The sequence below is a fragment of the Callithrix jacchus genome, chromosome 7 (genome assembly GCF_049354715.1).
Source record: "Callithrix jacchus isolate 240 chromosome 7, calJac240_pri, whole genome shotgun sequence".
Lineage (NCBI taxonomy): Eukaryota > Metazoa > Chordata > Mammalia > Primates > Cebidae > Callithrix > Callithrix jacchus.
The window spans coordinates 16,666,091-16,692,127 of NC_133508.1; the positions used below are offsets into that span (position 1 = coordinate 16,666,091).

At 36.3% G+C, this 26,037-nt stretch overlaps 1 protein-coding gene across 7 annotated transcripts in view; it reads right to left on the reverse strand.

The window, feature by feature from the left end:
• Positions 1-26,037, reverse strand: part of MINDY3 (MINDY lysine 48 deubiquitinase 3) — an 87,953-nt gene that overhangs the window by 34,056 nt on the left and 27,860 nt on the right. For 6 of the 7 annotated variants that reach the window (XM_078329532.1, XM_017974079.4, XM_035306855.3 and 3 more), the window contains 2 exons: positions 17,021-17,091; positions 10,262-10,342 (listed from right to left, as the gene is read on the reverse strand). In XM_078329532.1, the coding sequence (XP_078185658.1) occupies positions 10,262-10,342; positions 17,021-17,091 (152 nt within the window). The remainder of the gene's footprint in view (positions 1-10,261; positions 10,343-17,020; positions 17,092-26,037) is intronic. The other variant, XM_035306856.3, reaches the window with a different exon arrangement.

Here is a 26,037-nt window from a genome sequence, read left to right on the forward strand (position 1 = left end):
CCTTAGGATACTATGTCAAGCAGTACAATAACAGTTTTGTTGTTTGACAGAGACAGAGGGTTAGCAAGATGACTTTGTCTTTATCAGACAGAAAAGATGATTTATAAAACATGGCAGACAGTTTAAATTTAAAAAGCTAAGAAAAAATATTTCTTCATGAAAGAAATGTTATAAATGATCAATCCTGAACATTTTTATAATCTGTCCATAAAATAAATTTATTTTTAATGTTGATTTTCAAGTAAAACTGACTTATGAACAATTTCTTTTAATTCTATAAAACGTGTTACATGATTAGAGGTTAGGAAGAGGGCTCCAATACAACTAAAAACGTAAATTCTGGGTCCCTGGATATATAAAATATAAAGTGGTAGGTATATTAACACTTTGGGACTGAAAATCCAAATCATGGACCTGCACTAGTGCTCTTAAAAAATATACTTAAGGACTCTGAATCCTAAAAGTAAATTGTTCATTTAAAAAATAGAAACAGTTAAGAGGTTATTTTACTGAATAGAAACAATTTTCTTAACCATCCTCAAATCATGAAAGTAAATTTTGAACGTGTTGCAGCATATAGGTATGACAAAGCTTGCTTGTAAATACTCATGGCAGCTGTTTCTATTGAATAACATAGGTGGTTTGTATTGGTCAGGTAGGAAAGTAAAAGCTAGTTTTTCTATTTGCCTTCCATGTAAGACAGAGATCTATTGAATTCCGATGATCAAAGACTATTTAGCGATCTTAAGCCCACCTCCTGACCCCAACTTATCAAGTAACAACATGGCTATCTCACAGTTTTTTTTAAGACTGATCTTCAGTGTGTTCAACAATGTATTTGGTCAACCAAAAGCCACTGAGCACCTACACTGTTCCTGGCACTGCTCTATGAACTGGCAAACAGTAGGTGACAAACACAAAAATCCTGCCCTCACAGAGCATACTACTGAGAGAGACAGATAATATAGAAAACAAGTAAATACTTAGTATGAATCTGGTACCCAGAATATATTAAAAACTCTTATAATTCAGTAACAAAAAGACAAACAACCCAATTAAAAAACAGGCAAAGGACCTGAATAGACAATTATCCAAAGAAGATATACAAGTGGACAACAAGCACATAAAAAGATGCTCATTAGTCATTAGGGAAACATAAACCAAAATTACAATTACCACTTAACACCCACTAGGATGGTTATAATAATTTCAAAAATCAAGTATTGGCAAAGATGTAGAAAAACTGGAACATTTGTATACTGCTGGTAAGAATGAATATACAATGGTTCAGCTGCTGCGGAAAACAGTTTGATGGTTCCTCAAAAAAAGTTAAACAGAGAATCACCATATGACCCAGTCATTCCACTTCTAGGTATATACCTAAAAGATTTAAAAACAGATACTCAGCTCTTGCACACAAATGTTCACAGCAGCTCTGTTCACAAATGCCAAAAGGTAGAAATGACCCAAACGTCCTCCAACTGATGAACAGATAAACAAACTGTGTCATATGCATATAATGGAATATCATTCAGCCCTAAAGAGGGATGAAACACTGATGCCTTGGGTGCCAAAAATGTTATGGAGCTAGATATGAATGGTGTTTGCACAACACTGTGAACATACTAAATCGTTCACTTTTAAATAGTTCATTTTATGTTATATAAATTTCACAGCCATTACAAAATCTGTATTTAAATAACTATCTACATCTGTCTATATTGAGAGAGAGAAAGACAACAGACAAGGGAGGACATGTTAGCCAAAAGGGCACAGGGAAAGGGACTGAAATACGAGAAAGGGTTGGCAAGGAGGCCTCACTGAGGAGGTGAGTTGTGAGTAAGAACATAAAGGAAGGATCTTTTCTGTGTGTGCTCAAGTCTTTTGAAGGCAGGCCGGCCTAGTTTTTGAGGCAAAGGAAAGGAGGCAAGTGTGACCAAGTACGACAGGAGGGAATAGTAGTAAAAAATGAGATAAGAGAGGGAAGGGACATGGAGACGATTCCAAGGACTTGAGCTTTTACTCTTAGTGGAAAGGGAGCCAGTACAGGGTTTTGGGCATAAGAGCAACTCGACATGACTCACATTTAAGGGAACATTTTTGCTGCTTAACTGAGATGACACTACAGCTCTGCAAGGGTCAAAGCGTGGTCATCAGTTAGAAGGTTGCTGCAATAATCTGGGAGAGAAATTTCCCCAGTTTTTTTCTTTCAATTCTTTCAGGTTTTCACTTTCTCTTTTGTCCTCCAAGCACTCTTTTCTCATAGCCTTGACAGTTTCAACAGTGTAATAACTTCTATGGTTTTTGGAAGTTTTCCTTTGATCCCTACACTGTCTCAATTTCTTCTGAGTCTCTTTTCCCCCTTTGTTCTGATTTCCATTTTTTAAATTAAGCATTCGTCAAATGTCTGGTGGTCTACTCATATTTAAGAGAAACTGAAAAGCTTTGTCTATGTGGGGTTATTTGGCTGGAATGTTATACTGAGATACCCAAACTGCGGTTATTACAATATTTGGTCCTGACCTAGTCAATTTGACCAAAGAAATTGTCTTAATAATTGGGATTCCACTAACCAACTCACAAGGCACCCACTTCCACTGCCCATGGATGGTCTTCCTGGCTGCTTCCCAGTGTGTTCCAAGTTCCTCCCACTCCCAGACAACTATCTGATTTACGATCCCTGACACTCAGTGGTCCGGACTTCTTTCAGAAGTAAAAAAGGTTCTGATTGAGAAATCACTGTATCTTAATGTTTATTTCAAGTTTGTCACTGTCTTCCTCTTCTTTCTCTATGTGAAAGGGTACAAATAAAAAACATGACATCACTAAGATGAAGACTACTCAACTTGAAAACCCTAAAGCTTGATGATGCAAGATTAATGCCACTTTGACTTTTCTGCAGATTTTTAAGTGGATGTATATATCTGCTTTTTATAAAATTACTTAAAAACGAAACAATTTATTGGCATTAGGTCAGTAATTTTAAGAGAAACACACCATGTAAGAAAGCTTGGAATGGTTACTTCCACAGAGAAACTCATGGCAACTCTGAAATATTGCAGGCAGTACTGTGTCGTTACCCAAAGAAGCAGAGTATTCTGTCATTCTTCTCATAATACAGTGAAAAGAAAAATGTAAGTTTTAGTGAAGTTTTAAAGTAGTGATAGATTAAATAATGATAAATACTAGAATCTTTATTTAAAAAGTACAATAAATTGTATGAAATGTTGAAACATGTGGCCAACAGCACTCACTCTGGAAGAGTATCTAAGGCTTAAAACTAGATGTATATAGTTAACATTATTGCCAGAGTTTCAGTAAAAAATCTTTTTCTGTACCTGTAGTTCCTTCTCTGGTTCATGTAGTTAAAAACAAAACATATGAATAATTTATATGGCATATGTAAAAACAACATTCTCAGTAAAATGACTCAAAATTGCTTACTCTCTACTCATTTCAGTTACTTAAAATCTTGTTTCCCACTATGCATAATAAAGTATTATAATACCAAGAACATTGTTTGAAGAAAAATTTTAGCTGTTTGATAAATAGCCTTTCAAAGTGAACAAGAAATAATTACAATTTGATCAGTGGATTATCTATAAATATAAAACACAAAGTCAATAAAAATAGACATCAATGAACTAATATCAAGTTCTAAATTAAAAGAGACAAAGAAAAATAAGATACAGGAAACAATCAAATGTAATGCAGAAAACTTAACTGGATCCTTGTTTGGTAGGACAAAACTTGCAAAGAGAAGGTGCTTTTGGGGTCATTCCCAAAGTTAATTATTATTGAGATAGTGAGACTGTGTTCGACTCTTATGTTTGTATGCTATCCCTCAGTGTGCACGGGGATTGGTTCCAAGACCCCCGAGGATACTAAAATCCATGGATGCTCAAGTTCCTCCTATTTAATGGTACAGTAATTTCATATAACCTACACACATCCTCTTGTATTGTTAAAGAAATAATGACAAGAAAAAAATCTCTATATATGCTCAATGGAGACCCAACCATCCTTTTTTTATTCTAAATATTTTGATCTGTGGTTGGTTGAATCTACAAATACAGAACCCACGGATACAAAGGACCAACTGTGTATATACATGACTTCTGCAATAAGAAAATAATACATGCTCTCAAAAATATAATGCTAGGGTACTATTTATTTTTCAAACTAAGCCGATTATTTTGATAATGCAAATGAACATGAGCCACAAACTTCAGCTTCTAAAAGAAAGTAGGTTAGGTATAAGGGTAGAGAAGAAAAGAAAAAAACAACTCATTAAGAAAATCTAGTCAAATTTAAATAAACGTAATTCACAGTAAAACCAAAGCTGAAATGTCAAAGATTTTTTTTTCTGAAAAAGAAATATGCTACAATTTTAAAACTTAGCCAATATACTAAACTACTTTCATCATATCTAAGAGATGAGACCTTAGTTCATCCTGTATATAAATATACCAAAATATATTTTTGAAAAACTTTACTTATTAAATTTGGAAAAAGGAGCCAAAGCCGTCAACCACTTGACATGACAATATTTTCAGTTCTAGCCATGAGACTATGTGTGGATTAATATTTGAGAAAATTTTAGAGGTGATATTCAGTAACACAAACTCATATTATTCCAAAACTGCTATGTCTTTAAAGTAGTGAGATATATATATATCTGATTTTAAAGTAATACTTTTAAATCATGAAAAATGAAGAGAAATCAAAGCTGCTACTATTTAAGAAAATGACAATTTGTGCTTCATCTTACTTGTAATGTAGTTAACTTTACTCAAACTCTGCCCAAAGCCATTAATGTTTCAGGAAAAAAAATAACATATGTGCACTTCCTACTTATTACTAGGACCTAATACAATAAAGCTTTCATTCCTACAAAAATTTAATTACATGTATATAGAACATATAAAACTAGTACTTAAACTTAAAATTTAAGAATAAACCTTTCTAAATAGATGCTTAATTTGGTTTTCCATGTACACGTGCAGCAATGCTTAATTCTTCATTATTACTATTATTAATGAGATGAACTCTTGCTCTTTTGCCCAGGCTGAAGTGGCACAATCTTGGCTCACCGAAAACTCCGACCCCTGGGTTCAAGTGATTCTCCTGCTTCAGCCTCCCAAGTAGCTGGGGTTACAGGAGCCTGCCACCATGCCCGGCTAATTTTTGTATTCTTAGTAGTAACAGGGTTTCACCATGCTGGCCAGGCTGGTCTTGAATTCCAGACCTCAGGTGATTCACCCACCTCAGCTTCACAAAGTGCTAGGATTACAGGCATGGGCCATCATGCCTGGCCAAATCTTCATTTTAATAAAGCAAAATCTTGTGCTATAAATTTGAATGTTCCATAATTTCTGGGAAGTAGTATAATGTTCCCTTCATAATTATTTGTGCATTAAATATTACTGGCAACATCTTTGACTTTATTAATTTGCTTAACAAATATCTTTTTACCCCATATACAAGGTTAAGTTCAATACAGCTTCTGGTATTTTACTCTGTCTTCGCTATCACATTTCTATCTTCCTAACCATGCAACATTAGAAAAGTTTTCCATTCCTCTATGGACCAGTTTCTTTGGCATAAATAATAGATGTGGGCCAAATGATTCTGACAGCTCTTACTAGTGCTAACTTTAAATTGAAAACAAAAACAAAAACAAAAAAAACAGTATTTATGTGGTGCATCAGTCTATGTAGTAGATTGTCTCCCATCACCGCTCTTTGGAGGGAAATACAAGAAGGAAGTGATGTCAGAGAAGCTACAGCATAGCTCTCTACATGCCTGTCTGAGAGGTACCTCTCATTTCCCCAATCCTACTTATAATGTGATGTGCATATAGTGAACAAATTGCTTTAATCAGAGTAGCTACATTGAACAACAGCAAAGCTGTTAAGCACACATTTTCTAAGGCTCTAAGATCTAATCATTAGCCACACCTATCTTATTAGACATTTCTACCCCTTCTCTGCCAAATCCAATCCATCACCTAGTCCTGTCATTCTACCTCAGGAGTAAATCTCTGAAATCCACGCACTTTATTTCTCTCTACCTCACTACCCTCGACCAAATTACACTCTTTGCTTACCTGAAATAAAACTAGAGAAGACTCTTTTAACCCGTTCTCCGAGCTATCCTTCAAAATATCCATTCTCCACAATTAGCCAGAGCTACCTTTTCAAAATGTGAATTGAATCCTGTTCATTTCCTTCCCACCTCCCCCAAAACTACTCCCACTACCAATTTTTAACAAGTCCAGTTGTCATTACTCCTAGTACCAGAGAGTAACATGGCCTGCTCTTCTTCCAGCCTCAGCTCATCTTGTCTCCCTAATTCTCAGCGTTCCCTCGGATCCTGTCTTTCAGTTTGTTCTCATCACAGTTCATCTGCCTGCATGTCCTTCTTTCTTCCGGCATGAATTTGCTTCCTTTGTGATGTAGAAAATCCTCTTTCCCCCTCTTTGTCTGGTTTAATCTGATACCCCAGGTTCTCATTTTAGGCATCAATTTTTCAAGGAAACATCCCAATTTTCCCAAAGTACAGTAAGTGCTCACAGCATCATGGACCTGTGCTTCGTCAGCACTCAGCACACTTGTAAATTTGAGTGTGATTATCTGAACATCCTTAACTAATTCAAGGAGACTGTCCACCTCCATTAAGAACAGGACCACTCAACTACGTAAGCCTTATGAAAAAAAAAGAGAAAAAGAAAAAAAAAACAGGGCCCGTACATATCTATTTTTGCTCACCACTGTATGCACACCTGGCATAATGCCTGGCACATACTATATGCCCAGTGAAAAGCTGATAAATGAGTATATGAATGAATAAAGACACGTGCAACTATTACCACCTCCACTGCGTAAGGCACATGAAGAATTCCATTGTTCTTCACAGGCATTTCACAAAGCCAAATTACAGATTGCCTTGAAAACTATAAACTTAAAATAGACTTTTTTTACTTAACTGTAACCAGAACAAAGAAGTCAGCACATGAAATACACAAACAGTTTTATAGAAAAAGACATAAATATTTATAAGGAAAATTACAATGAACTGCTGGGGAAATACTAAAACAATGTTGTTTGTTTCTGTTCACTGAATGTGTAACAAAGCAAACTCACCAAAACTCAAAAAAAAAAAAAAAGAAAGAAAGAAAAACCCACAGCCAAAACTGCTTGTTCAAAATGTAGAAATACCACAGAAGGAATGGCTGAGTAATGGCTATTGTTATAATTTTAAGGAGAGCAAAATTTGCAGTATTTTTAAATGTAGTAAAGACTAGATGAACACTAGTTTATATTTAACAAATCTAAAACAAGACTCAATAAATGTGATCAAGTATTATTGTTCTCATTTACTATTTAGGTAGTCTATCAGCTTTGTTTTACTTTTATTTCAAGGGGAAAAAACAATTCTTCACTGGCAACTCCTTTTAAAGGTTACATTTCGGCCGGGCACGGTGGCTCACGCCTGTAATCCCAGCACTTTGGGAGGCCGAGGCGGGTGGATCACGAGGTCAACAGATCCAGACCATCCTGGTCAACATGGTGAAACCCCGTCTCTACTAAAAACACAAAAATTAGCTGGGCACAGTGGCGCGTGCCTGTAATCCCAGCTACTCAGGAGGCTGAGGCAGGAGAATTGCCTGAGCCCAGGAGGCGGAGATTGCGGTGAGCCGAGATTGCACCATTGCACTACAGCCTGGGTAACGGGAGCGAAACTCCGTCTCAAAAAAAAAAAAAAAAAAAAGTTACATTTCAAACAATCCAAATTTGACTATTCTAAGAAAGTATCTACAGATACTACACAATGAGTCATGTAAAATATTCTTAGGGGGTATAAACATCACTGGAACCCAAGTGTGGGAAATTTGTACAAGTTTTAGTCATTCAACTTAACAACTCTTCCCACCCTCAGTGTGCCAGACTATATACCAAATTCTGAGACTACATAGGTAAGTCTCAAAACAGTAACAATAAGTATCAAATTCAAGAGTTCTCCACCCACATGTCAGGAGTTTTTATGTTTCTCTCTTAACTCCAAGTATCTAATTGAACATGTTATTGCACCTGACTGGGGTCTATGAATGAGAAGGTGAAGGAGAGACAGCCCCTGCCCTAGACAAGGGTAACTGACTGCCATGGGACACACAGAAAACTGTATGGGAATCAGAAACTGTGTGCTGGGTGATAAATGCAACAGCACAATGGGTAAGTGCTATGGGAATGACAAAAATATCAGGACAGGTAGGAAAAGTGTATGTCTTGAAAAGAAGGGCATATTTCACTCTTAGGAACTCAATCAACATCACTCACTTTTTCAGATATTGTCCTCAAGTTCACAGCTCATTCGACATTGTTCCTTGTTTTAACCTTTTGTGAAATTTATTCTACTGTTCTGACAACAAAAACATTTCTTAAATATCAATTATAAAATTTAAGATTTAAAATATTGTCATCTTTTATATTTAACACTTTTAGCTTCATGTAGTTTTTCTTAAAGAATAAGGTTGAAGATAAACAGGATTAAAAATTAGTTTGAAAATACACTCGTGTGTGTAAGTCAGAAGGAATTCTTTTATGGAAATTTATACAATGATGAAATCCTCACCCAGGAATTAGTAATTGTCAGTTTTTGTAGTTCACACCGTGCTTTTAACTTCCTCTCTCTACTTCAGGAAGGAAATAAATAGCAAAAGCTTTCAGATTAAACCCAATGTATCAGTAACTCTGTACTTTCAGAATTGTATTTTATAGCTTTCTGTGCTTAAGAAAAGGTAATTATGTATCTTGCTCTATAACCCCCATCTAGACTTTTGTCAACACAATAAAAGCAAATACAGTAATACACAATTACATTCACAAAACTTAGCATTGCCAATTCAGACTATGGTATAATTTATACAATCTGTACTTTCTACAGAAACAAATAATAAACCTACATTGACAAATGCATGCTCAAAAAGCTCCAGGAGTAATTAGAATGAAGAAACCTCAAAAATACAATTCTGTATCTTCCTACAAACATTCAGCAACCTAGCAGGTTGCCTATGATACAATACCAGAGATGTTTAACACTCATTTCTTGAATAATAAAAATGACGATGATGATGATGATGACCACAGCTAAGATTTACTGACCATTTAAATTGTACTAGGCACTGCTAAATACTTTGTATTTAAGCCTGATAACAATTCTAAGAGCTAGGTACTATTATGAATCCCTAATTTAATGACACAGGAAAGGGCGCTGAGAGACATGAGGAAGAGGCAAAGCTGGGATTACAACCCAAGTTGTCTGAGGCCAAAGCTCCTAACCACTCAATTGTGGAAAAACATCATATACAGATTCTAGCTGAGATTTAGAAACAGCTTTGTGGTAAGAATTTTGAAACAGAAATATTCAGATATGGCAGGGCATGGTGGCTCACGCCTGTAATCTCAACACCTGGGGAGATTGAGGTGGGCAGATCACTTGAGGTCAGGAGTTGAGACCAGCCTGGCCAACAATGCAAAACTGTCTCTACTAAAAATACAAAAATTAGATAGGTGTGGTAGCGCGTGCCTATAGTACCAGCTACTTGGGAGGCTGAAGCGGGAGAATCACTTGAACCTGGGGGGCATAGGTTGCACTGAGCTGAGATTGTGCCATTGCACTCTAGCCTGGGTGAAAGAATGAGACTCCATCTCAGAAATAAAAAATTTGAAAATAAAATATTCATATATATTTCAGCTATTTCAATATTGTAGTGAGGTATATATTAAGATTGTGGGAAACAGTCCATCTTAAAAGAGCACTTGACTGTAATACCATTAAGCTATTAATAGTTTTAGAAATTTTTTCAAAGGAGACGTTTTAATTACAAAAACATTTTATATCATGTATCATCTAAGTTAAATAAATCTTTTACTTATAAAAAAGGCAATCTAAAACTTCAACTGAATCTAAAATTCAATTGTTTTCTCCATAACACAAGTGATTTCTGAAAAAGAACAAAAGCTAAAGCTCTAAAGAGAGAAAAAGAAATTATAACTAAATCATGATAGATTTTGTTTAAAAGATTCCAGATTTAGAGCAGTAAAACAGTATGTTCTCCAGTATTAGTTTTTGAGATTTTTGAACAATTTATTTGTTATGGGAATAGACTGAAGTTTGCACAAAGATCCAAACCAAATATGAACTTACAATACTTGTTTGCCTGATGTCATAACTTTAAATAATCCTGCTATAAGCATACCTTGGCAAAAAATACGGTGAGGTGAGTTTCACTGCCAACAATCCAAATAGGGAATTTTGGAGATTTCAAGTAAGAACCAACCTAGAACAAATGTAGCAAAATAAAACAAATAAACAAATTAAAAATTTATACTGCCTCTTACATATTTGCCCATGACTATTTGAAACATTACTAAAGTGTCCAATATGTATTTAACTGGAATAATGTACTGTGCCAGAGCACCTTACCCATAGAGACCAAATGCTGAATGTAAAAATGAGTGTTAGCAGACTGCCAATTCTGAGCTTATATTGTACCTTGACATTAAAACAACAATAATATACATTTAACACAGCTAGAAATAACTATTTAGCCCTAACAGTCACTCTCAGGTTTTGTTAAAGTTCCTTGATAAAATGACTACTTCTTAGAATTTCAGAATGAAACCTCAAACGCTTAAACTATAAATTTGATAACTTTATAAAACATAATTATACATTAACAAATGAGTAGACTTATGAATAATCAAAGGGAAAGAACATCTTTGTTCCCAAACAATCTAGGACAATATAAAAATCTCTCAACAAAAAATCGAAACCATTTAAGTATGTAAGTGTCCTGTTGACTCTTCATGACAGAAGGTAAGTTCAAAGTTTCGCAATGTGAACATCTCTTTAAAATGTATAAAAAGCCATATTTGTACCCTGAGCTCAAGGTTATACAGTCTGTGAACACTACAATACCAATAACTTGAGAACATCATTTTGTGTGTTTTAGAGAAGAAAAAAAAAAAGCTTAATGTTCAACAAATAGAATTATGAAACCCAACATGTGCACAGCATTCAATTCCACCTTCATATGAACACAGAAACTTAACTTAAAAATGACAAATCTTACCAATACAATTTGCTGCATTTTCCTTTTTCTTACAGACTGCCTATAATTGGGGAATTCCAAGTGGCTGTTTCTGGCAGTCAGGGCCAAAAAATTCTTTCCTAATCAGCCAGCAGCCCCTGCTTTAACCACCACCCTGGCCCTATGGAATTTATTCTTATCACTAGGAAGGAAGTAGAAAATAGGTATTCTTTTTTATTCATGAACAGAGAAATTAGTATCTTTGTCCTATGATGGGAAGGATGAGTTAGGTGTCCTAATGTGGCAATGCTGAGCCAGTGAAGTAGGAAGGATGGTTTGGAAACAGCAGAGAAGAATAAAAGAAAAGGAACAATCTAGAAGACTCCCATCGTCTTAGCCCAAAATCTTCTGAAACTGATAAGCAACTTCAGCAAAGTCTCAGGATACAAAATAAATGTGCAAAAATCACAAGAATTCCTATACACCAGTAACAGACTTAAAGAGAGCCAAATCAAGAACGAACTGCCACTCACAATTGCTTCAAAGAGAATAAAATACCTAGGAATACAACTAACAAAGGATGTAAAGGACCTCTTCAAGAAGAACTACGAACCACTGCTCAACGAGATAAGATACAAACAGATGGAGAAACATTCCATGCTCATGGTTAGGAAGAATCAGTATCATGAAAATGGCCATAACGCCCAAAGTAATTTACAGATTCAATGCTATCCCCATCAAGCTACCAATGACCTTCTTCACAGAACTGGAAAAAACCACCTTAAACTTCATATGGAACCAAAAGAGAGCCAGCATAGTCAAGTCAATTCGAAGCAAAACGAACAAAGCTGGAGGCATCACGCTACCTAACTTCAAACTATACTACTACAAGGCTACAGTAATCAAAACAGCATGTTACTGGTATCAAAATAGAGATATAGACCAATGGAACAGAGCAGAGGCCTCAGAGGCAACACAACACATCTATAACCATTCGATCTTTGACAAACCTGACAAAAACAAGCAATGGGGAAAGGATTCCCTGTTTAATAAATGGTGCTAGGAAAACTGGCTAGCCATGTGCAGAAAGCAGAAACTGGACCCATTCCTGACACCTTACCCTAAAATTAACTCCAGATGGATTAAAGACTTGATCATAAGACCTAACACCATAAAAACCCTAGAAGAGAACCTAGGAAAAACCATTCAGGACATAGGCATAGGCAAGGACTTCATGACTAAAACACCAAAAGCATTGGCAACAAAAGCCAAAATAGACAAATTGGATCTAACTAAACTTAAGAGCTTCTGCATAGCAAAATAAACAATCGTTAGAGTGAACTGGCAACCAACAGAATGGGAAAAAATCTTTGCAATCTACCCATCTGACAAAGGGCTAATATCCAGAATCTACAAAGAGCTAAAACAGATTTACAAGAAAAAACAAACCATTCAAAAGTGGGCGAAGGATATGAACAGACACTTCTCAAAAGAAAACATACATGAAGCCAACAAACATATGAAAAAATGCTCATCATCACTGGTCATTAGAGAAATGCAAATCAAAACTACATTGAGATACCATCTCACACCAGTTAGAATGGCAATCGTTAAAAAATCCAGAGACAACAGATGCTGAAGAGGATGTGGAGAAACAGGAACACTCTTAACACTATTCTTGGGAGTGTAAATTAGTTCAGCCATTGTGGAAGACAGTGTGGCGATTCCTCAAGGTCCTAGAAATAGAAAATCCATTTGACCTAGCAATCCCATTACTGGGTATATATCCAAAGGATTATAAATCAATCTATTATAAGGACACATGCACACAAATGTTCATTGCAGCACTGTTTACAATAGCAAAGCCTTGGAACCAACCCAGATGCCCATGGATGACAGAATGGACAGGGATAATTTGGCACATATACACCATGGAGTACTATGCAGCCATAAAAACGATGAGTTCGTGTCCTTTGTAGGGACATGGATGAACCTGGAAACCATCATTCTCAGCAAACTCACACAAGAACAGAAAATCAAACACCTCATGTTCTCATTCATAGGCGGGTGTTGAACAATGAGAACACATGGACACAGGGAGGGGAGCATCACACACTAAGGTCTGTTGCGGAGGGAACTGGGGGAGGGTCAGCAGTGGGTGGGGAGTTGGGGAGGGATAACATGGGGAGAAATGCCAGATATAGGTGATGGGGAGGAAGGCAGCAAACCACATTGCCATGTATGTACCTATGCAACAATCCTGCATGTTCTTCACATGTACCCCAAAACCTAAAATACAATAAAATATATACTTAAACAAAAAAGAAAAGGAACAAAAGAGAGAAAGCTGATTACAGTTCCAGAGTGTATGAAGATTTTAGAGGTGAGCAGTGCAAATGCGTCAATTTATACAGAAGAAATCAGAGAAATACACAGGATCTCTACCTAGTCTCATCTTAAGCAACGCAACAGTACAGAGCTGGAATTAGAACTTAGGTTTTTTAACTCCTACTCTGATAGATTTCCATCACTTACATCACGGTGCTTCATGTGGTGAACAGCTTAGCTATTAACCTTTCTTTTAGAAAAAGCGTATATTTAAGGAAGAAGTATAAAAAACAAAGAGGATAAGATCAGAGAGTAAATGAATGCTAAACTCACGGAGTGTTTTATAATAGTAAAAATATCTTGAATGCATAAATAAGTGTAATTACTTTGAAAACAGTTTGACGCATCCTCAGAAAGTTAAAAATAGAATTACTATATGACCAGTAATTTCAATCCTGGGTATATACCAAAGAGAAATAAAAACATGTTCACAAAAAATCTGTACATCAATGTTTAGAGCAGCGTTAGTCATAATAGCTAAAGTGGAAAGAACCTAACTGATGAATAGAAAAAACTGGTGTAACACACACAAGAATATTATTTGGTTATAAAAAGGAATGAAACTCTAATACATGTAAACACATGGATGAATACTGAAAACACTACGCTAAGTGAAAGGAGCCAGAACAAAACACTACATATTGTATGATTCCACTGGTACAAATGTCCAAAAGAGGTAAACCCACAAAGACAGAAAGGAGAGTAGTTGTTTCCAGGGGCTGGATGGAGGGGGATATGACTGCTAATGGGTTTAGAGCTCCTTTTGTGGGTAAGGAAAACATTCTGGAATTAGACTGGGGTAACAGTTGCATAGCTTCATGAATACATTAAGAAGCCCTGAATTGTATGCCTTAATATAGTGAAGTTTATGGTATGTGAGTTATAAATCTTTTTTTTTTTTTAAGTAGAATCAAAAGCAGCCAGAGCACCTTATTCTTTGTTGGGTTTTTATGTGTGTGTTGAGAGGGAGAGTGCAGGAGGGAGCGAGAGATTGTTTCATCACCTCAACTGTATTAATGCATGTACGGTCAAATGGTATTGCACAATGTTAACTTCACCTTTAAAGGGAAATCTGCTACACTTATAAAGCATGGGGAAATGTTCAGATTTACAAAATTACCACAAGCACAATGACTTTCTTAATGCCATTCTTCCAAGCATCTGGCAAAAAGTAAATGTAAAACATAGAGAATCTGAAAAGTTATATAGGGATGAACACTGTTGTGTTTTCTTGACTCACTTTTGAGGCCCTGGCTAGGGGCAGCTTCCTTTAAAAACATAGCTAATTAAGTTTATACTCCAACCACTACCATTATAGGTCTTCCACACTCCGGGGATCACCCTAATCACCCTGGAGTCAGGTGTCAGACTGCTCGGGATAACCAAAGAGCCCCCCCAGAATTATTCAAACTAGTCCATCTATAGGGGAGCCCAGGCAACCTAGCTGACCCCATCCTACTTGCTGTACATAGCTGCTCCTATGGATCCAGCTTACTGCACCCCAGTCCCCAGATGCAATCCTGCATGTGGCCCTGCCTGGCTTCCCTCTCTCAATTGCTGTTGTAGGGAACAGAGTTTTGCCTTTCACTTAACCAACTGTCAGTGTGTCTTATTGCACCATTAACAGAATCCTTATATGTTATTTAAAACCATAGTTAACTGCTACAGCACTACAGCAATATGTAAACAGAAGAATATACAGCAGCAACTGACTTCCCACTAAGATGCTGAGGAGAAAAACATTCTACTTTTCCACCTAAAAATTAAAGCAAAGCTCACATTTAGAAACCCTTCCAATTTTGGTGAATATATCCATTCATTCATTAAACAAATATTTCTGAGCACCTGGCACCTAATATTTACCTAGCAATGTCCCTGCTTCCAAAGAGTCTATATTCCATTAGGGAAGATAATAGAAAAGCAAACTCAAGATACAAAAAGATAAGTAAACAAAAAGGGTCATTAGAGAGTAATTATTCTTATTAAATATTCTGCAAAAGAATAACTGAGGGACTGGTTAAGAAAAAAGTCTCTGAGATATGATCTCAAGTCTGGCCTGAAGGGGACAGTGAGCCATCCATTTCAAGAGCTGGACGACTCCAAGCAGAAAGGAGAGCAAGCACTGGAGAGGGCTGGGCACGCCTGGGAAAGTGAAAACAGACACCAGTGTGGTTGGAGCACAGCAGTGGAAAGAGCAATGCAAGTGCAAAGACCATCAGGGTCTTACGGGACACACAGGAAATATTTCCAAATATAAAATCTCCACCCCCAGCCTCATGCAAGATGCAAGCATGTGTGTACATCCCACCTGCCCCACCCCACCCCTCCAAGCTTAACTTTCCTTAGAATCTTTGAATGTGTGTGCATATCTGTTAGGGGGAAGGGGACGCAGTTTGATTCTCTAGTTGCCAGGCTGTTTCAGAGTAGCTTTAGCTTAATACAATTCAAGTCACCGAAAATAAAAGAGTTGCTACTGTTTAACAACATGATCACTACTAATGAGTAAGGGCAGGACAAATCCAATGTATCATATGCCTATCGACCAGTGCTCAAGTGTCACCGTTAAAAAGAAACACTGTGTGACAAAAAAGAAAGAGGATAAACCACAGCTATTGTTATTAGATATAATCATCATCTGAACCACTGCTATGGAACCCTGTTCTAAAATAGAGAAGGCAGGCCAGGTGCCTTAGGCTCATGCCTGTAATCCCAGCACTTAGGGAGAAAGGCCAAGGTAGGAGGATAACTTGAGGTTAGGAGTTTGAGACCAGTCTGGGCAACACAGCAAGACCCTGTCTCTATGTAAAAAAAAAAAAAAAAATTTTAATGGAAAAGAAAATTAGATTTATCTCTTTCTCCCAAACCATGACATATTATGAACTGAAAGTCAATCATGATCTAAATCCCATTTCAAGCTATTTACAGTACCCACTGGTTATTTCAGATTGTGTAGGAAAACAATAAAATAAACAGCAATACATGAGAGTCCCACTAACCCTAGTGTGTGTGTTAAAGAGTTTAATGCTATAAAATGCCTGAAATATTTTTTAGTGTGAAATCATTTTTTCAGATGGAATAGATAAAAGTCAGAATTTCAGGCATCTGGCAATTCTTTCTCTTTGCCTGATAAAGTATTACCAGTTGCTTTGGTGAGCATATTCTTTGTTAGGTAATAAAGAAACAGTGCTTTCTTCTTCTTCCATTTGCCAAAAATAAAATATTCAATAACAGTGGTCAATTGAATAGATTCAATAATAGATGTCAATTTAAAAAGAGAATAGTTTTCTTGTATTATTTTGTACTGAGCTCTGCCCCTCCTCTCACAAAAAATAACAACAGACTTGGCATAGGAAACTCAGCATGATCAGCCAGCTTAACCACACTTAATAACCCTGATGGGTCATAGGAGGGAAGAAGAAAGCAGTACGGAACAATAGCACTGTGCTCAAATGTGCTGTCATAGGAACAAAACAGTATCCACAATAGTGGACTTCTGAACAAAAAAAAACATTCAAAGTACCTTAAAAATCAATTTACCTTACAGTATCTTAAAGCTTCCATTAGTGTTAAAAATCCTACAGCTGCTTGTTCATGTATACCAAGAAGTTCTGCAAAAAAAAAAAAAAAAAAAGAAAAAAAAAGAAAACAAACTTAGTATTGTAGTAGTGTGTATAAATATGAAGCATACTTATATGTATATATATTTATACTACACCAAAATTTAACTTTTACCCAAAACTATACTTTTAAATTTGGCATGTATTTATTAAGAAGTATTGTCAACTAATCATTACAGTACTACTCATTATAAAATACCATTAAATCAGGTTTGTGGTGGGTAAATGTGATACTTTTGATGTACATCAAATGTATTTATAAAACTTGATATTCAATGTTAACTTTTTAAATGAAAGAATTTACTCCCTGAAATCCAGGCAATTGTTGACAAAAATATAAGAAAGAGAGACCTAATGCCTATGTAAAAGGGCTAACTTGAATTGACTTGGATTTCCAAAAACAAATAGATAAGATACGCTAATCACTGGTAAAATGTATCATTAGGTAGCAGTGACTCTACTTGCCTAAGACTAAAAACATGGACATTTAATGCCATCCGTCTCGCCTGTAAACACAGGCCATGTGTTTAAGACTGGGGAAATAAAGATGAACAGAAAATGATCTCTGCCTTAGACGAAGAAAACACGTGCGCTCTCTGTACATACACACAGAGTGATATGAGAGTATCTGCTTACAGTGTTAGGGAAGGCTTATAGAAGTGATAACAGGGAGTTGACTCTTGAAGCATATTATAGTTTTCCAGGCCAAAAACAGGATGAGAAGAAAATTCAAAGCAGAAGAAACCACAAACAGGTATGAAAAATCAATGCATTTAAGGAATGAAGAATTTGGCAAAGTTTCCTTAAATGCTTCTGGCCTGGGGAACATGATAAATAGTGATTAACCCAAAGAATTAAGAAGTAGGTTCTGGACAAACATGAAGATATAACATGAGTTTGATTATAGAAAAGCTGGGACTGAGGAACCTTTACGTGCTCTAGCTAGAGAGGGATAAATAGCTGGAAGTAAGGTTCGGGAATACAGGAGAGACAGGTCAGGGTTAGAGAAAAAGATTTGGGAATCATTAGCATAGAGATGAGAGATAAAGTTATGAATGTGGATAAGTCAGAACAGACACAACACAGAAAATTAAAATGTGATAATAAAGTCTTTTCATAACCTATACCCTTCAGCTAACATACATTAAGTAATATAATAATATATTTGTATCCATAATATACCTAAAAAGCATTTCTTTCTGGCTAACAATTATGTTCATTGTGAATACAATGTACATATAATTTTGCATCCTTTTCACCATCTGGTCATGTTTTACCCATTTTTCCATTAGGATATATTTTATCAATTAATGTAATAAGAATATTAACTCTGTCATTTCTGTGGCAAACATTTTGCTATGTAGCCTTAAGTACAACATCTAGATGGTGTAAGGCAAGAGCTGACAGTTTAACTTTCTGGATTAGTAAATCCAAAATTAATAGAAGGTGCATATATATACAGTTTGTATTTTTGTCACTAGCGTCTTACAGGCACAGATCGGCTGGAGCAATGGTTCTTTAATTGTGGTTTAGGATTCCCCAGGGACCACAAGACCCTTTAAGAGACTACATGAGATCAAAATGATTTTCATAATATGATATTAATTGACCTACTCTTACTCTTTCATAAGCACAGACTTTTACAGAGGTTGAATGATATGTTATACTGTATCAAAATTTATAAGCATATATGCAGATCCGGCTGTCTAGTAATGAAGCCAAGCATTAAAGGGATTTGCAAAAATTTAAAACAATGTCACTCTCCTTAATTTTAAATAATTTTATTAAAAGTGTTATTTATATTAATATTAATAAGGGGTATATTGTAGTTTTTAAAATTATGTTTTATTTCTACAAATTCAGGAGGTAAATGTGAAAATTTTAAACATATATACTAAAAAATGATCAAACCATGTTATGCAGAGTGTCCGTGTCCATTGCTCGAGTACAATGCAGTTTTAAGCATAGTAATCCTACTCTGCTATCAGATACTGAATTTTTTCCATCTTACTGTAAGTGTGTACTCTAACCCACTCTACTCATGCTTCCCCCACGTCCCGCCACTGACCCTTCCCAGTCTCTGTTATCTACTGTCCACTCTCTACCTCCATGTGATCAAATGCTTTTATCCCACAGAAAAGAACATGTGATTCTGTCTTTTGTCCCTGTTCCATCCATATATACGGCAAATGACAGGATTTCATTCTTTGTTATGGCCAAAAAGAATTCCATTGTTTATAGAATTCCATTTTCTTTATCCATTGACCTGTTGATAGGCACTCAGGTTGACTCCTATCTTTGCTATTGTGAATGGTGCTGCAATTAGCATGCATGTGCAGGTATCCCTTTGATATGCTGATTGCTTTGTCTTTGGGTAGATACTGAGTAGGGAGACTGCTGGATCAAATGAAAATTCTGTTTTTAGTTTTTTGAGAAATCTCCATACTGTGTTCCATAGTTCCGTAGTGGATGTACAAGTTTACATTCCCACCAACAGCATATAGGAGTTCTGTTTTCTCTATCTTTTATTGTTTTTTTAATAGCTATTCTGACTGGAGTAAGAGGACATCTCACTGTGGTTTTGATTTCTGGTTCTCTCATGATTAGTGATGTTGAATAGTTTTTCATATATCTGTTAAAGTGAATTAATACATTTTTTAAAATTTCTCAATCCCTAACATGAAAAACATTATTTGCTTTGGGATCCTCAATAAGAGTGTAAAGAGCATGAGATTAAAAGGTCTGAGAATCTTTGGGTTAGAGCATTTAAAGCAAAACAAGGGGCCGAGCGCGGTGGCTCATGCCTGTAATCCCAGCACTTTGGGAAGCTGAGGCGGGTGGATCACCTGAGGTCAAGAGTTCAAGACCAGCCTGACCAACATGATGAAACCCCGTCTCTACTAAAAACAAAATTAGCTGGGTGTTATAATCCCAGCTACCCAGGAGGCTGAGGCAGGAGAATCACTTAAACCCCAGAGGCTTGCAGTGAGCCAAGATTGTGCCATTGCGCTCCAGCCTGGGCAACAAGAGCAAAACTGTATTTGGTGGGGGGGGGGGGAAGGCAAAACAAGGGAGAGGAGAAAAACAGCCCAATTAGGTATAAATGGATATTCATATCTTTGCAAACTTTTCTCTCCCTTTCCTTCTGAAATATAAGCAGCACTAAATGTTTTCATGTAAAAAGAAGAATGCATACATTGGGAAGGTCTTACAATTTAATTTCTAAAATCAGTTACCACCACCTAGTGTTAAAATTAGATACTACATCATGGATTTCCCTAGATTTTTAAACAAATGTCTAATAATAAATATTATGTTAGCAAATGCAGCAAACTAGTTGTTCAAAATAATTGAGTAATGAACTATTCAGATTTGATCAGTAAATATATGCTTAGCCATCTAGTTTGGATGGCAATAGTTTAAAAATGTAGCATGCCTATTTTTCTTAAACAGAATTCCTTAACATTTTTAATCTTCTGATAGCTTCAAGTGTATCACACTAGGAAAATTTATTTTTATGCCAAGTTGTAATACAGTAAGGATATAATATTCTCACATTAATTTGAAGAATTCATTTGTATGAGACTTTCTCAATAGCCTCAAAAAAGTCTATTTTCAAGTAACCCTAATCTGAAAATCTGAAATTCAAAACGCTCCAAAATCTGAAGCATTTTGAGAGCCAACATGACTTTTGAAGGAAATGCTCATTATGGCATTTTGTATGTCAGATTTTCAGTTAGGGTTCCTAAACTGGTAAGAACAAATGCAAATATTTCCAAATCTGAAAAAAATTAAAAATCTTAAATGCTTCTGGGTCCCAAGCATGTACTCTACATTTGCAAAACATTCTAATTACCGTGTGATTACATTATTGTTTTCTTTGCCAGTATTAATTGACTATATGAGAGACAGGCTCTTGCCATCTTGCCCAGGTTGGTTTCAAACTCCTGGCCTCAAGTGATCTTCCTGCTTTGGCCTCCCGAAGTGCTGAGATTAGTCACAAGTCAACACTGATTATCTTACAAAACAGAATGAAACAAACCATGAAGACTCATTCAGTTCCTGACTGCATTTTTAGGAGTTCCCGTTCTAAGTGCAGAGGGAAGCCAGCCATCAAATGATTTTAAGTGAGAGAGAAACATGATCACATTGAGTTTGAAAAATACCACACTAGCCACTGTGAAAGACAGAGTGGGCAAGAATGCAATTCGTTTGATTAGTTCTATTGTGGTTTATTTCTATTCTATTGGAGAAGCAAAAGATGTTTCAAAAGTTAGGGCAGAATGAAGTATATGGATTCAGGACCATATTATCTATAAAACATGAATTTTTACTAAAGAATGTACAAAACAATATAGTTGAGAAGATAATATTGTAAAGATTTCCTCAAAATTACCTACAAATATAATGTAATCAATCCAAATCTTCATAGATTTTTTAAAACTTGAACTTGAAAAGCAGGGGAAAAAGTTCAATTGGAATAGATAATGTAGAAATGACTATAACAATTTTGAAGAAGTATGTCAGGAAACATGCTAATGAACATTCAAAGTGTATTATAAAACTACGTAACTGTGAAGTTTTGCATAAGAAGTCATAAAAAAAGATCAGTGGAATAGAAATAAAAACAGACAAATATAGAAAAATGTGTTTTGTAACAAAAAATGTATTTCATATCTGTGGAGAACTGACTGGAATTAGGACATTAGATTCTTCTTTGAGAAAAAGTCAAGAGGCAGATCCCTAACTCATACCATTCATAAAGACATAATCTAGATAAAGAGCCAAACATTAAAAAACAAAAAGCCCACAAAAGCATTTTTGGAAAATACAAGAGAAATTAGTTTAGTCTGGAGCCAGGAATGATGGTACATGCCTATAGTCTCAGCTACTCGGAAGCCTGAGGCAAAAGGATCGCTGGAGCCCAGTTCGAGGCTGCAGTGAGCTAAGACTGTACCACTGCACTATGGCCTGGGTGACAGAGGGAGACCCCATCTCTAAAAAATTAAAAGAAAAAATCTTGGGGTGAGAGACACATTAAACAGACATAAGGGGAGAAAAAAAACCCCACCCAAAATAGAAGCCATGAAAAAAAAGACCAAATGATTTAACCTCACAAAAATGAAAGCCAGCTGGGTGTGGTGGCGCATACCTGTAATGCTAGCACTTTGTGAAGCTGAGGTGGGTGAATCACCTGAGGTCTGGAATTCAAGACCAGCCTGGCCAACATGGTGAAACACTGTCTCTTCTAAAAATCCAAAATTAGCTGGGCATGGTGGCGTGTGCCTGTAATCCCAGCTACTAGGGAGGCTGAGGCAGCAGAATTGCTTGAACCCGGGAGGCAGAGGTTGCAGTGAGCCAAGATCGTGCCACTGCACTCCAACCTGGGTGACAGAATAAGACTCTGTCTCAAAAAAAAAAAAGCAAGCTTTGGATATAAGAAAATGTATCATTAACAAAGTTAACAAGAAAGAGAAGGCTGGGCAACAGTATTTGCAACAAAGGTCAAACAGAGAAAGAACTAAGAATTTATAAAGAGCTCCTAGAAACTGTGAACAAAAGAAAATAACTCCTCCTCCCCAAATGCCAAAAATATGGGAAGAGGTAATTCGCAGAAGAATATAAAAGCTGACAAACACATGAAAAGATGATCAAGCTCAGACTCAATGAGCACCAGAGAAATGTGAATTAAAACAGGCTACCACTTGTCAATAAACTGACAAAATGTTAAAGATGCACAATTCTAAGTGTCAGGCAGGATGCAGAAAAATGAGAACTCTCCTACACACTTGAAAGCATAACTTTATACTTTTAATTTTAGAAAGAAATTTGGCATTATCTATCAAAATTTAACACATGTCCCTCAAAGGTTAGAGAGTTACTGTATGATCCAGGATTTCAACTCCTTGGCCTATGGCAAAGAAACACTAGAATATACATCTCATAAAAACCAGTACATGAAACACAGCATTATTCATGATGGTCAAGTGGAAACAGTCTACATGTCCATTAGTCGGCAGATGTATAAATGTGGCACATTTTCATGATGGCATATTATTCATCAAGAAAGAGGACTAAAGTACTGGTACATGCGAAAACATGGTGAACTTAAAAACATTATACTAAGTGAAATAAATCAGTCACAAAGACCAGAGAGTGTATGTTTCTATTTCTATGAAACATCCTGAATAGGCAAATTCTATACAGCAGAAAGTAGATTAGCAGTCGCCACGGCTGGTGTGGAAGGAAGTTTAAGGAGTTACTATAATGAAAACAGGGTTTCTTTTGGAGAAAAAAATATTTTATAAAATTGATTGTGGTGATGACTAAACAACTGAGAAAATATTTAAAACACTGAATCACAATTCACATGCATGATACATAAACTAAGCCTCAATAAACCTGTAAATAAAAAAAAAAAATAAACAGATGCCTAAATATTAATACACTTTCTACTTTTAGAAATCTAACCTGTAGGTATACTTTTAAAGATATACGGAAAGACCTATATACAAAACGTGTTTACTACAGCAGTTTCTTATAGCCCAAATGGAAACAATCTAAATGCTTATTATAAGTAAACTCAAGGCAAAAGACAGACTAGAAAAAAACACATTTATTGACATCAACCATATGTGCATTCAGCATTTACTGGACTTATTTCCTGCTCTGACAACATAGCAGGAGGTAGGTAACATACAAAGAAAAATTATAATTAAATAGTTACTAGTTGAAAATTCTTAGGCAAGTCACTTTGCTTCTCTAGGCATCAATTTCTTTCTTTATAACAAAAGGAGTAATACTTTCCTTAAAGGACAAGTATCTTGCTGTCAAGATTAAGATCCTCTTTCCAAAATGCCTACACTGGCCCATAGAAAAAATGTAGTTTTCCTCAAAAGCTTATGCACCTGGTTTACAGAAACAAGAACATGTATACTAAGAACTGTGATGTGAGGTATAACAGAATGAAGCACACTGAAGTAAAGCACCAGAGATGTTCAGAGGGAGGAGAAAACTTTTCCTGCTATGTCAGGGTAAGGGGAGAGACATTAGGTAGAAGTTAACATCTGAATGGTCCCAGATGGAATGAGAAGGAGGACAACTGGGGAAAAGTATCACTGTGTTTAGGGGCAGGGAGGCAGAGCCGCCTGGAGAGCAGTGGTTCGTAATCCTGACTTCATAGTATCTCTTGGGGAGCTTAAGAATACATGAATGCCCAGATTCTGGCGGAGAACAACTCCATTACGATCTCTAGGTGATTTTAAATTTCTCCCAGTTAATTGTGATGTGCAGCCAAGTTTGAGAACCAGTGGATTAAGGTACTGGCTTTGTGAAGACTAGTAAAAGATTGTAACATAGGGTTGAGTATAGGAACACAGAGGCTCCTGTAAAACAAAAGTGTTAACCTGTCGGTTTGTAGAATACACTGGAGTGAAATGACAGATTGAAAGCTATAGCATGATAGTCTAGACAGGTGGGAGGTAATAAGACCACAATAGACTTGGCAAAGGAAGAAAAAAGAGAGAAGCTAGTATTTCTGTGCTTCGTGCTAGGCAGCATGTGTGAATGTCTATTTTTAACCTCAATGCATAGGTAAGAAAACTGAGGCTCAGATAATTTAGTAATGTGCTCACAGTCAAACAGCAGAGGTATAAACGAACTCATCACCACACCCGAGATCTCTGCTTGTTCCACCAAAGCACACTGTCCTGCAGTACCACTTTTCCTCTGTCAAAGTTCAACAATGGAGAATCTTGAGGACTCAGCAACTAATTAGATACATGACAGTAAGGTACACATAACTAGCCCGTTTTCAAATAAAGCCTGTTGAATAAATTAACATCAGAAACATCACAAGCTGCATAAAGGCCCTGCTTCTATTTTGGCAGAGGAAAAAACCAATCTTTGCCCTCAAGTGTTTCAATTTTCTGTAAAGGTCAGTTACAGCCATTGATGATTAGTAAGAATGCTCATTATGCAGCTGTGGCAAACGTGGATTGAACAGTGCCAACCACTGCGCTTAAGGACATGATGAATATCTCTTTTTGCCACTTTCTCACCTCATTATTCTAACTACCCTGTGATAACCATTCCAACTGGAAGATGAGAAAGAAGCACTGAGTGGTGAAATATCTTAATTCCACACAGCTTAATAAATGGCACAGCTGAGATGTGAACCACATTAGTCTAATTCTGCAGAGCAAACATACTTAATCATTCAGATAGACTGCCTCTTACACTACACTTTAGACTCTTGAGTGCTATAATACATATGCGAGATGGCACTGGAGTTTATCTTATTTCAATTACACAGTAATTCTGAGATGTAGATATTTGCCCCATTTATAGAGAAGCAGCCGAGATGGAGATTTTAATCCAAAGATTCCTGTTCATGGTATAGTGTTAGTAAATGAGCCATGCTGTGTACCTCCTTCAAGAAGAATAGGGGGTAGAAAAAAAAAGGCTATGATTTTAGCAGGGAGTGAGGTCTTTGCTTTCGAAGAATAAATTACACAGAATTCAGATCATAGAGAGTAAATATTTCAGCAATGTAGGCAAGGAACTTCTGCCAATGAAGAGAGGTTCACTGTCTGGTCATTACACATCATGGTCTTTGTTTTAAGCATTAGAAACCACCTAAATTTCATGTAGAGCAGGGAAGAGAGCCACATTTAATAGGAGAAACAGTAAATGGAATCAAGAGTAACAGTAACTCTGCAAAGATGTATAGTTCTCCTAAAACGGGGGAAAATATGCTGAAAAAAGACAACTTGAGATTTTCAAGTCTGCTGAGAGTAAGTCGGCAGAGGTAAAGTTAGAGACAGATAAAGAGAAGGGGTTTCAATCCACTGCCTTAAGTGGCAATAGATAAAGGAGTTATGAGGAGTAGAAAACAGGGTTACAATGTGTAGTCAGCAGTGAGAGTTTAAATGATTT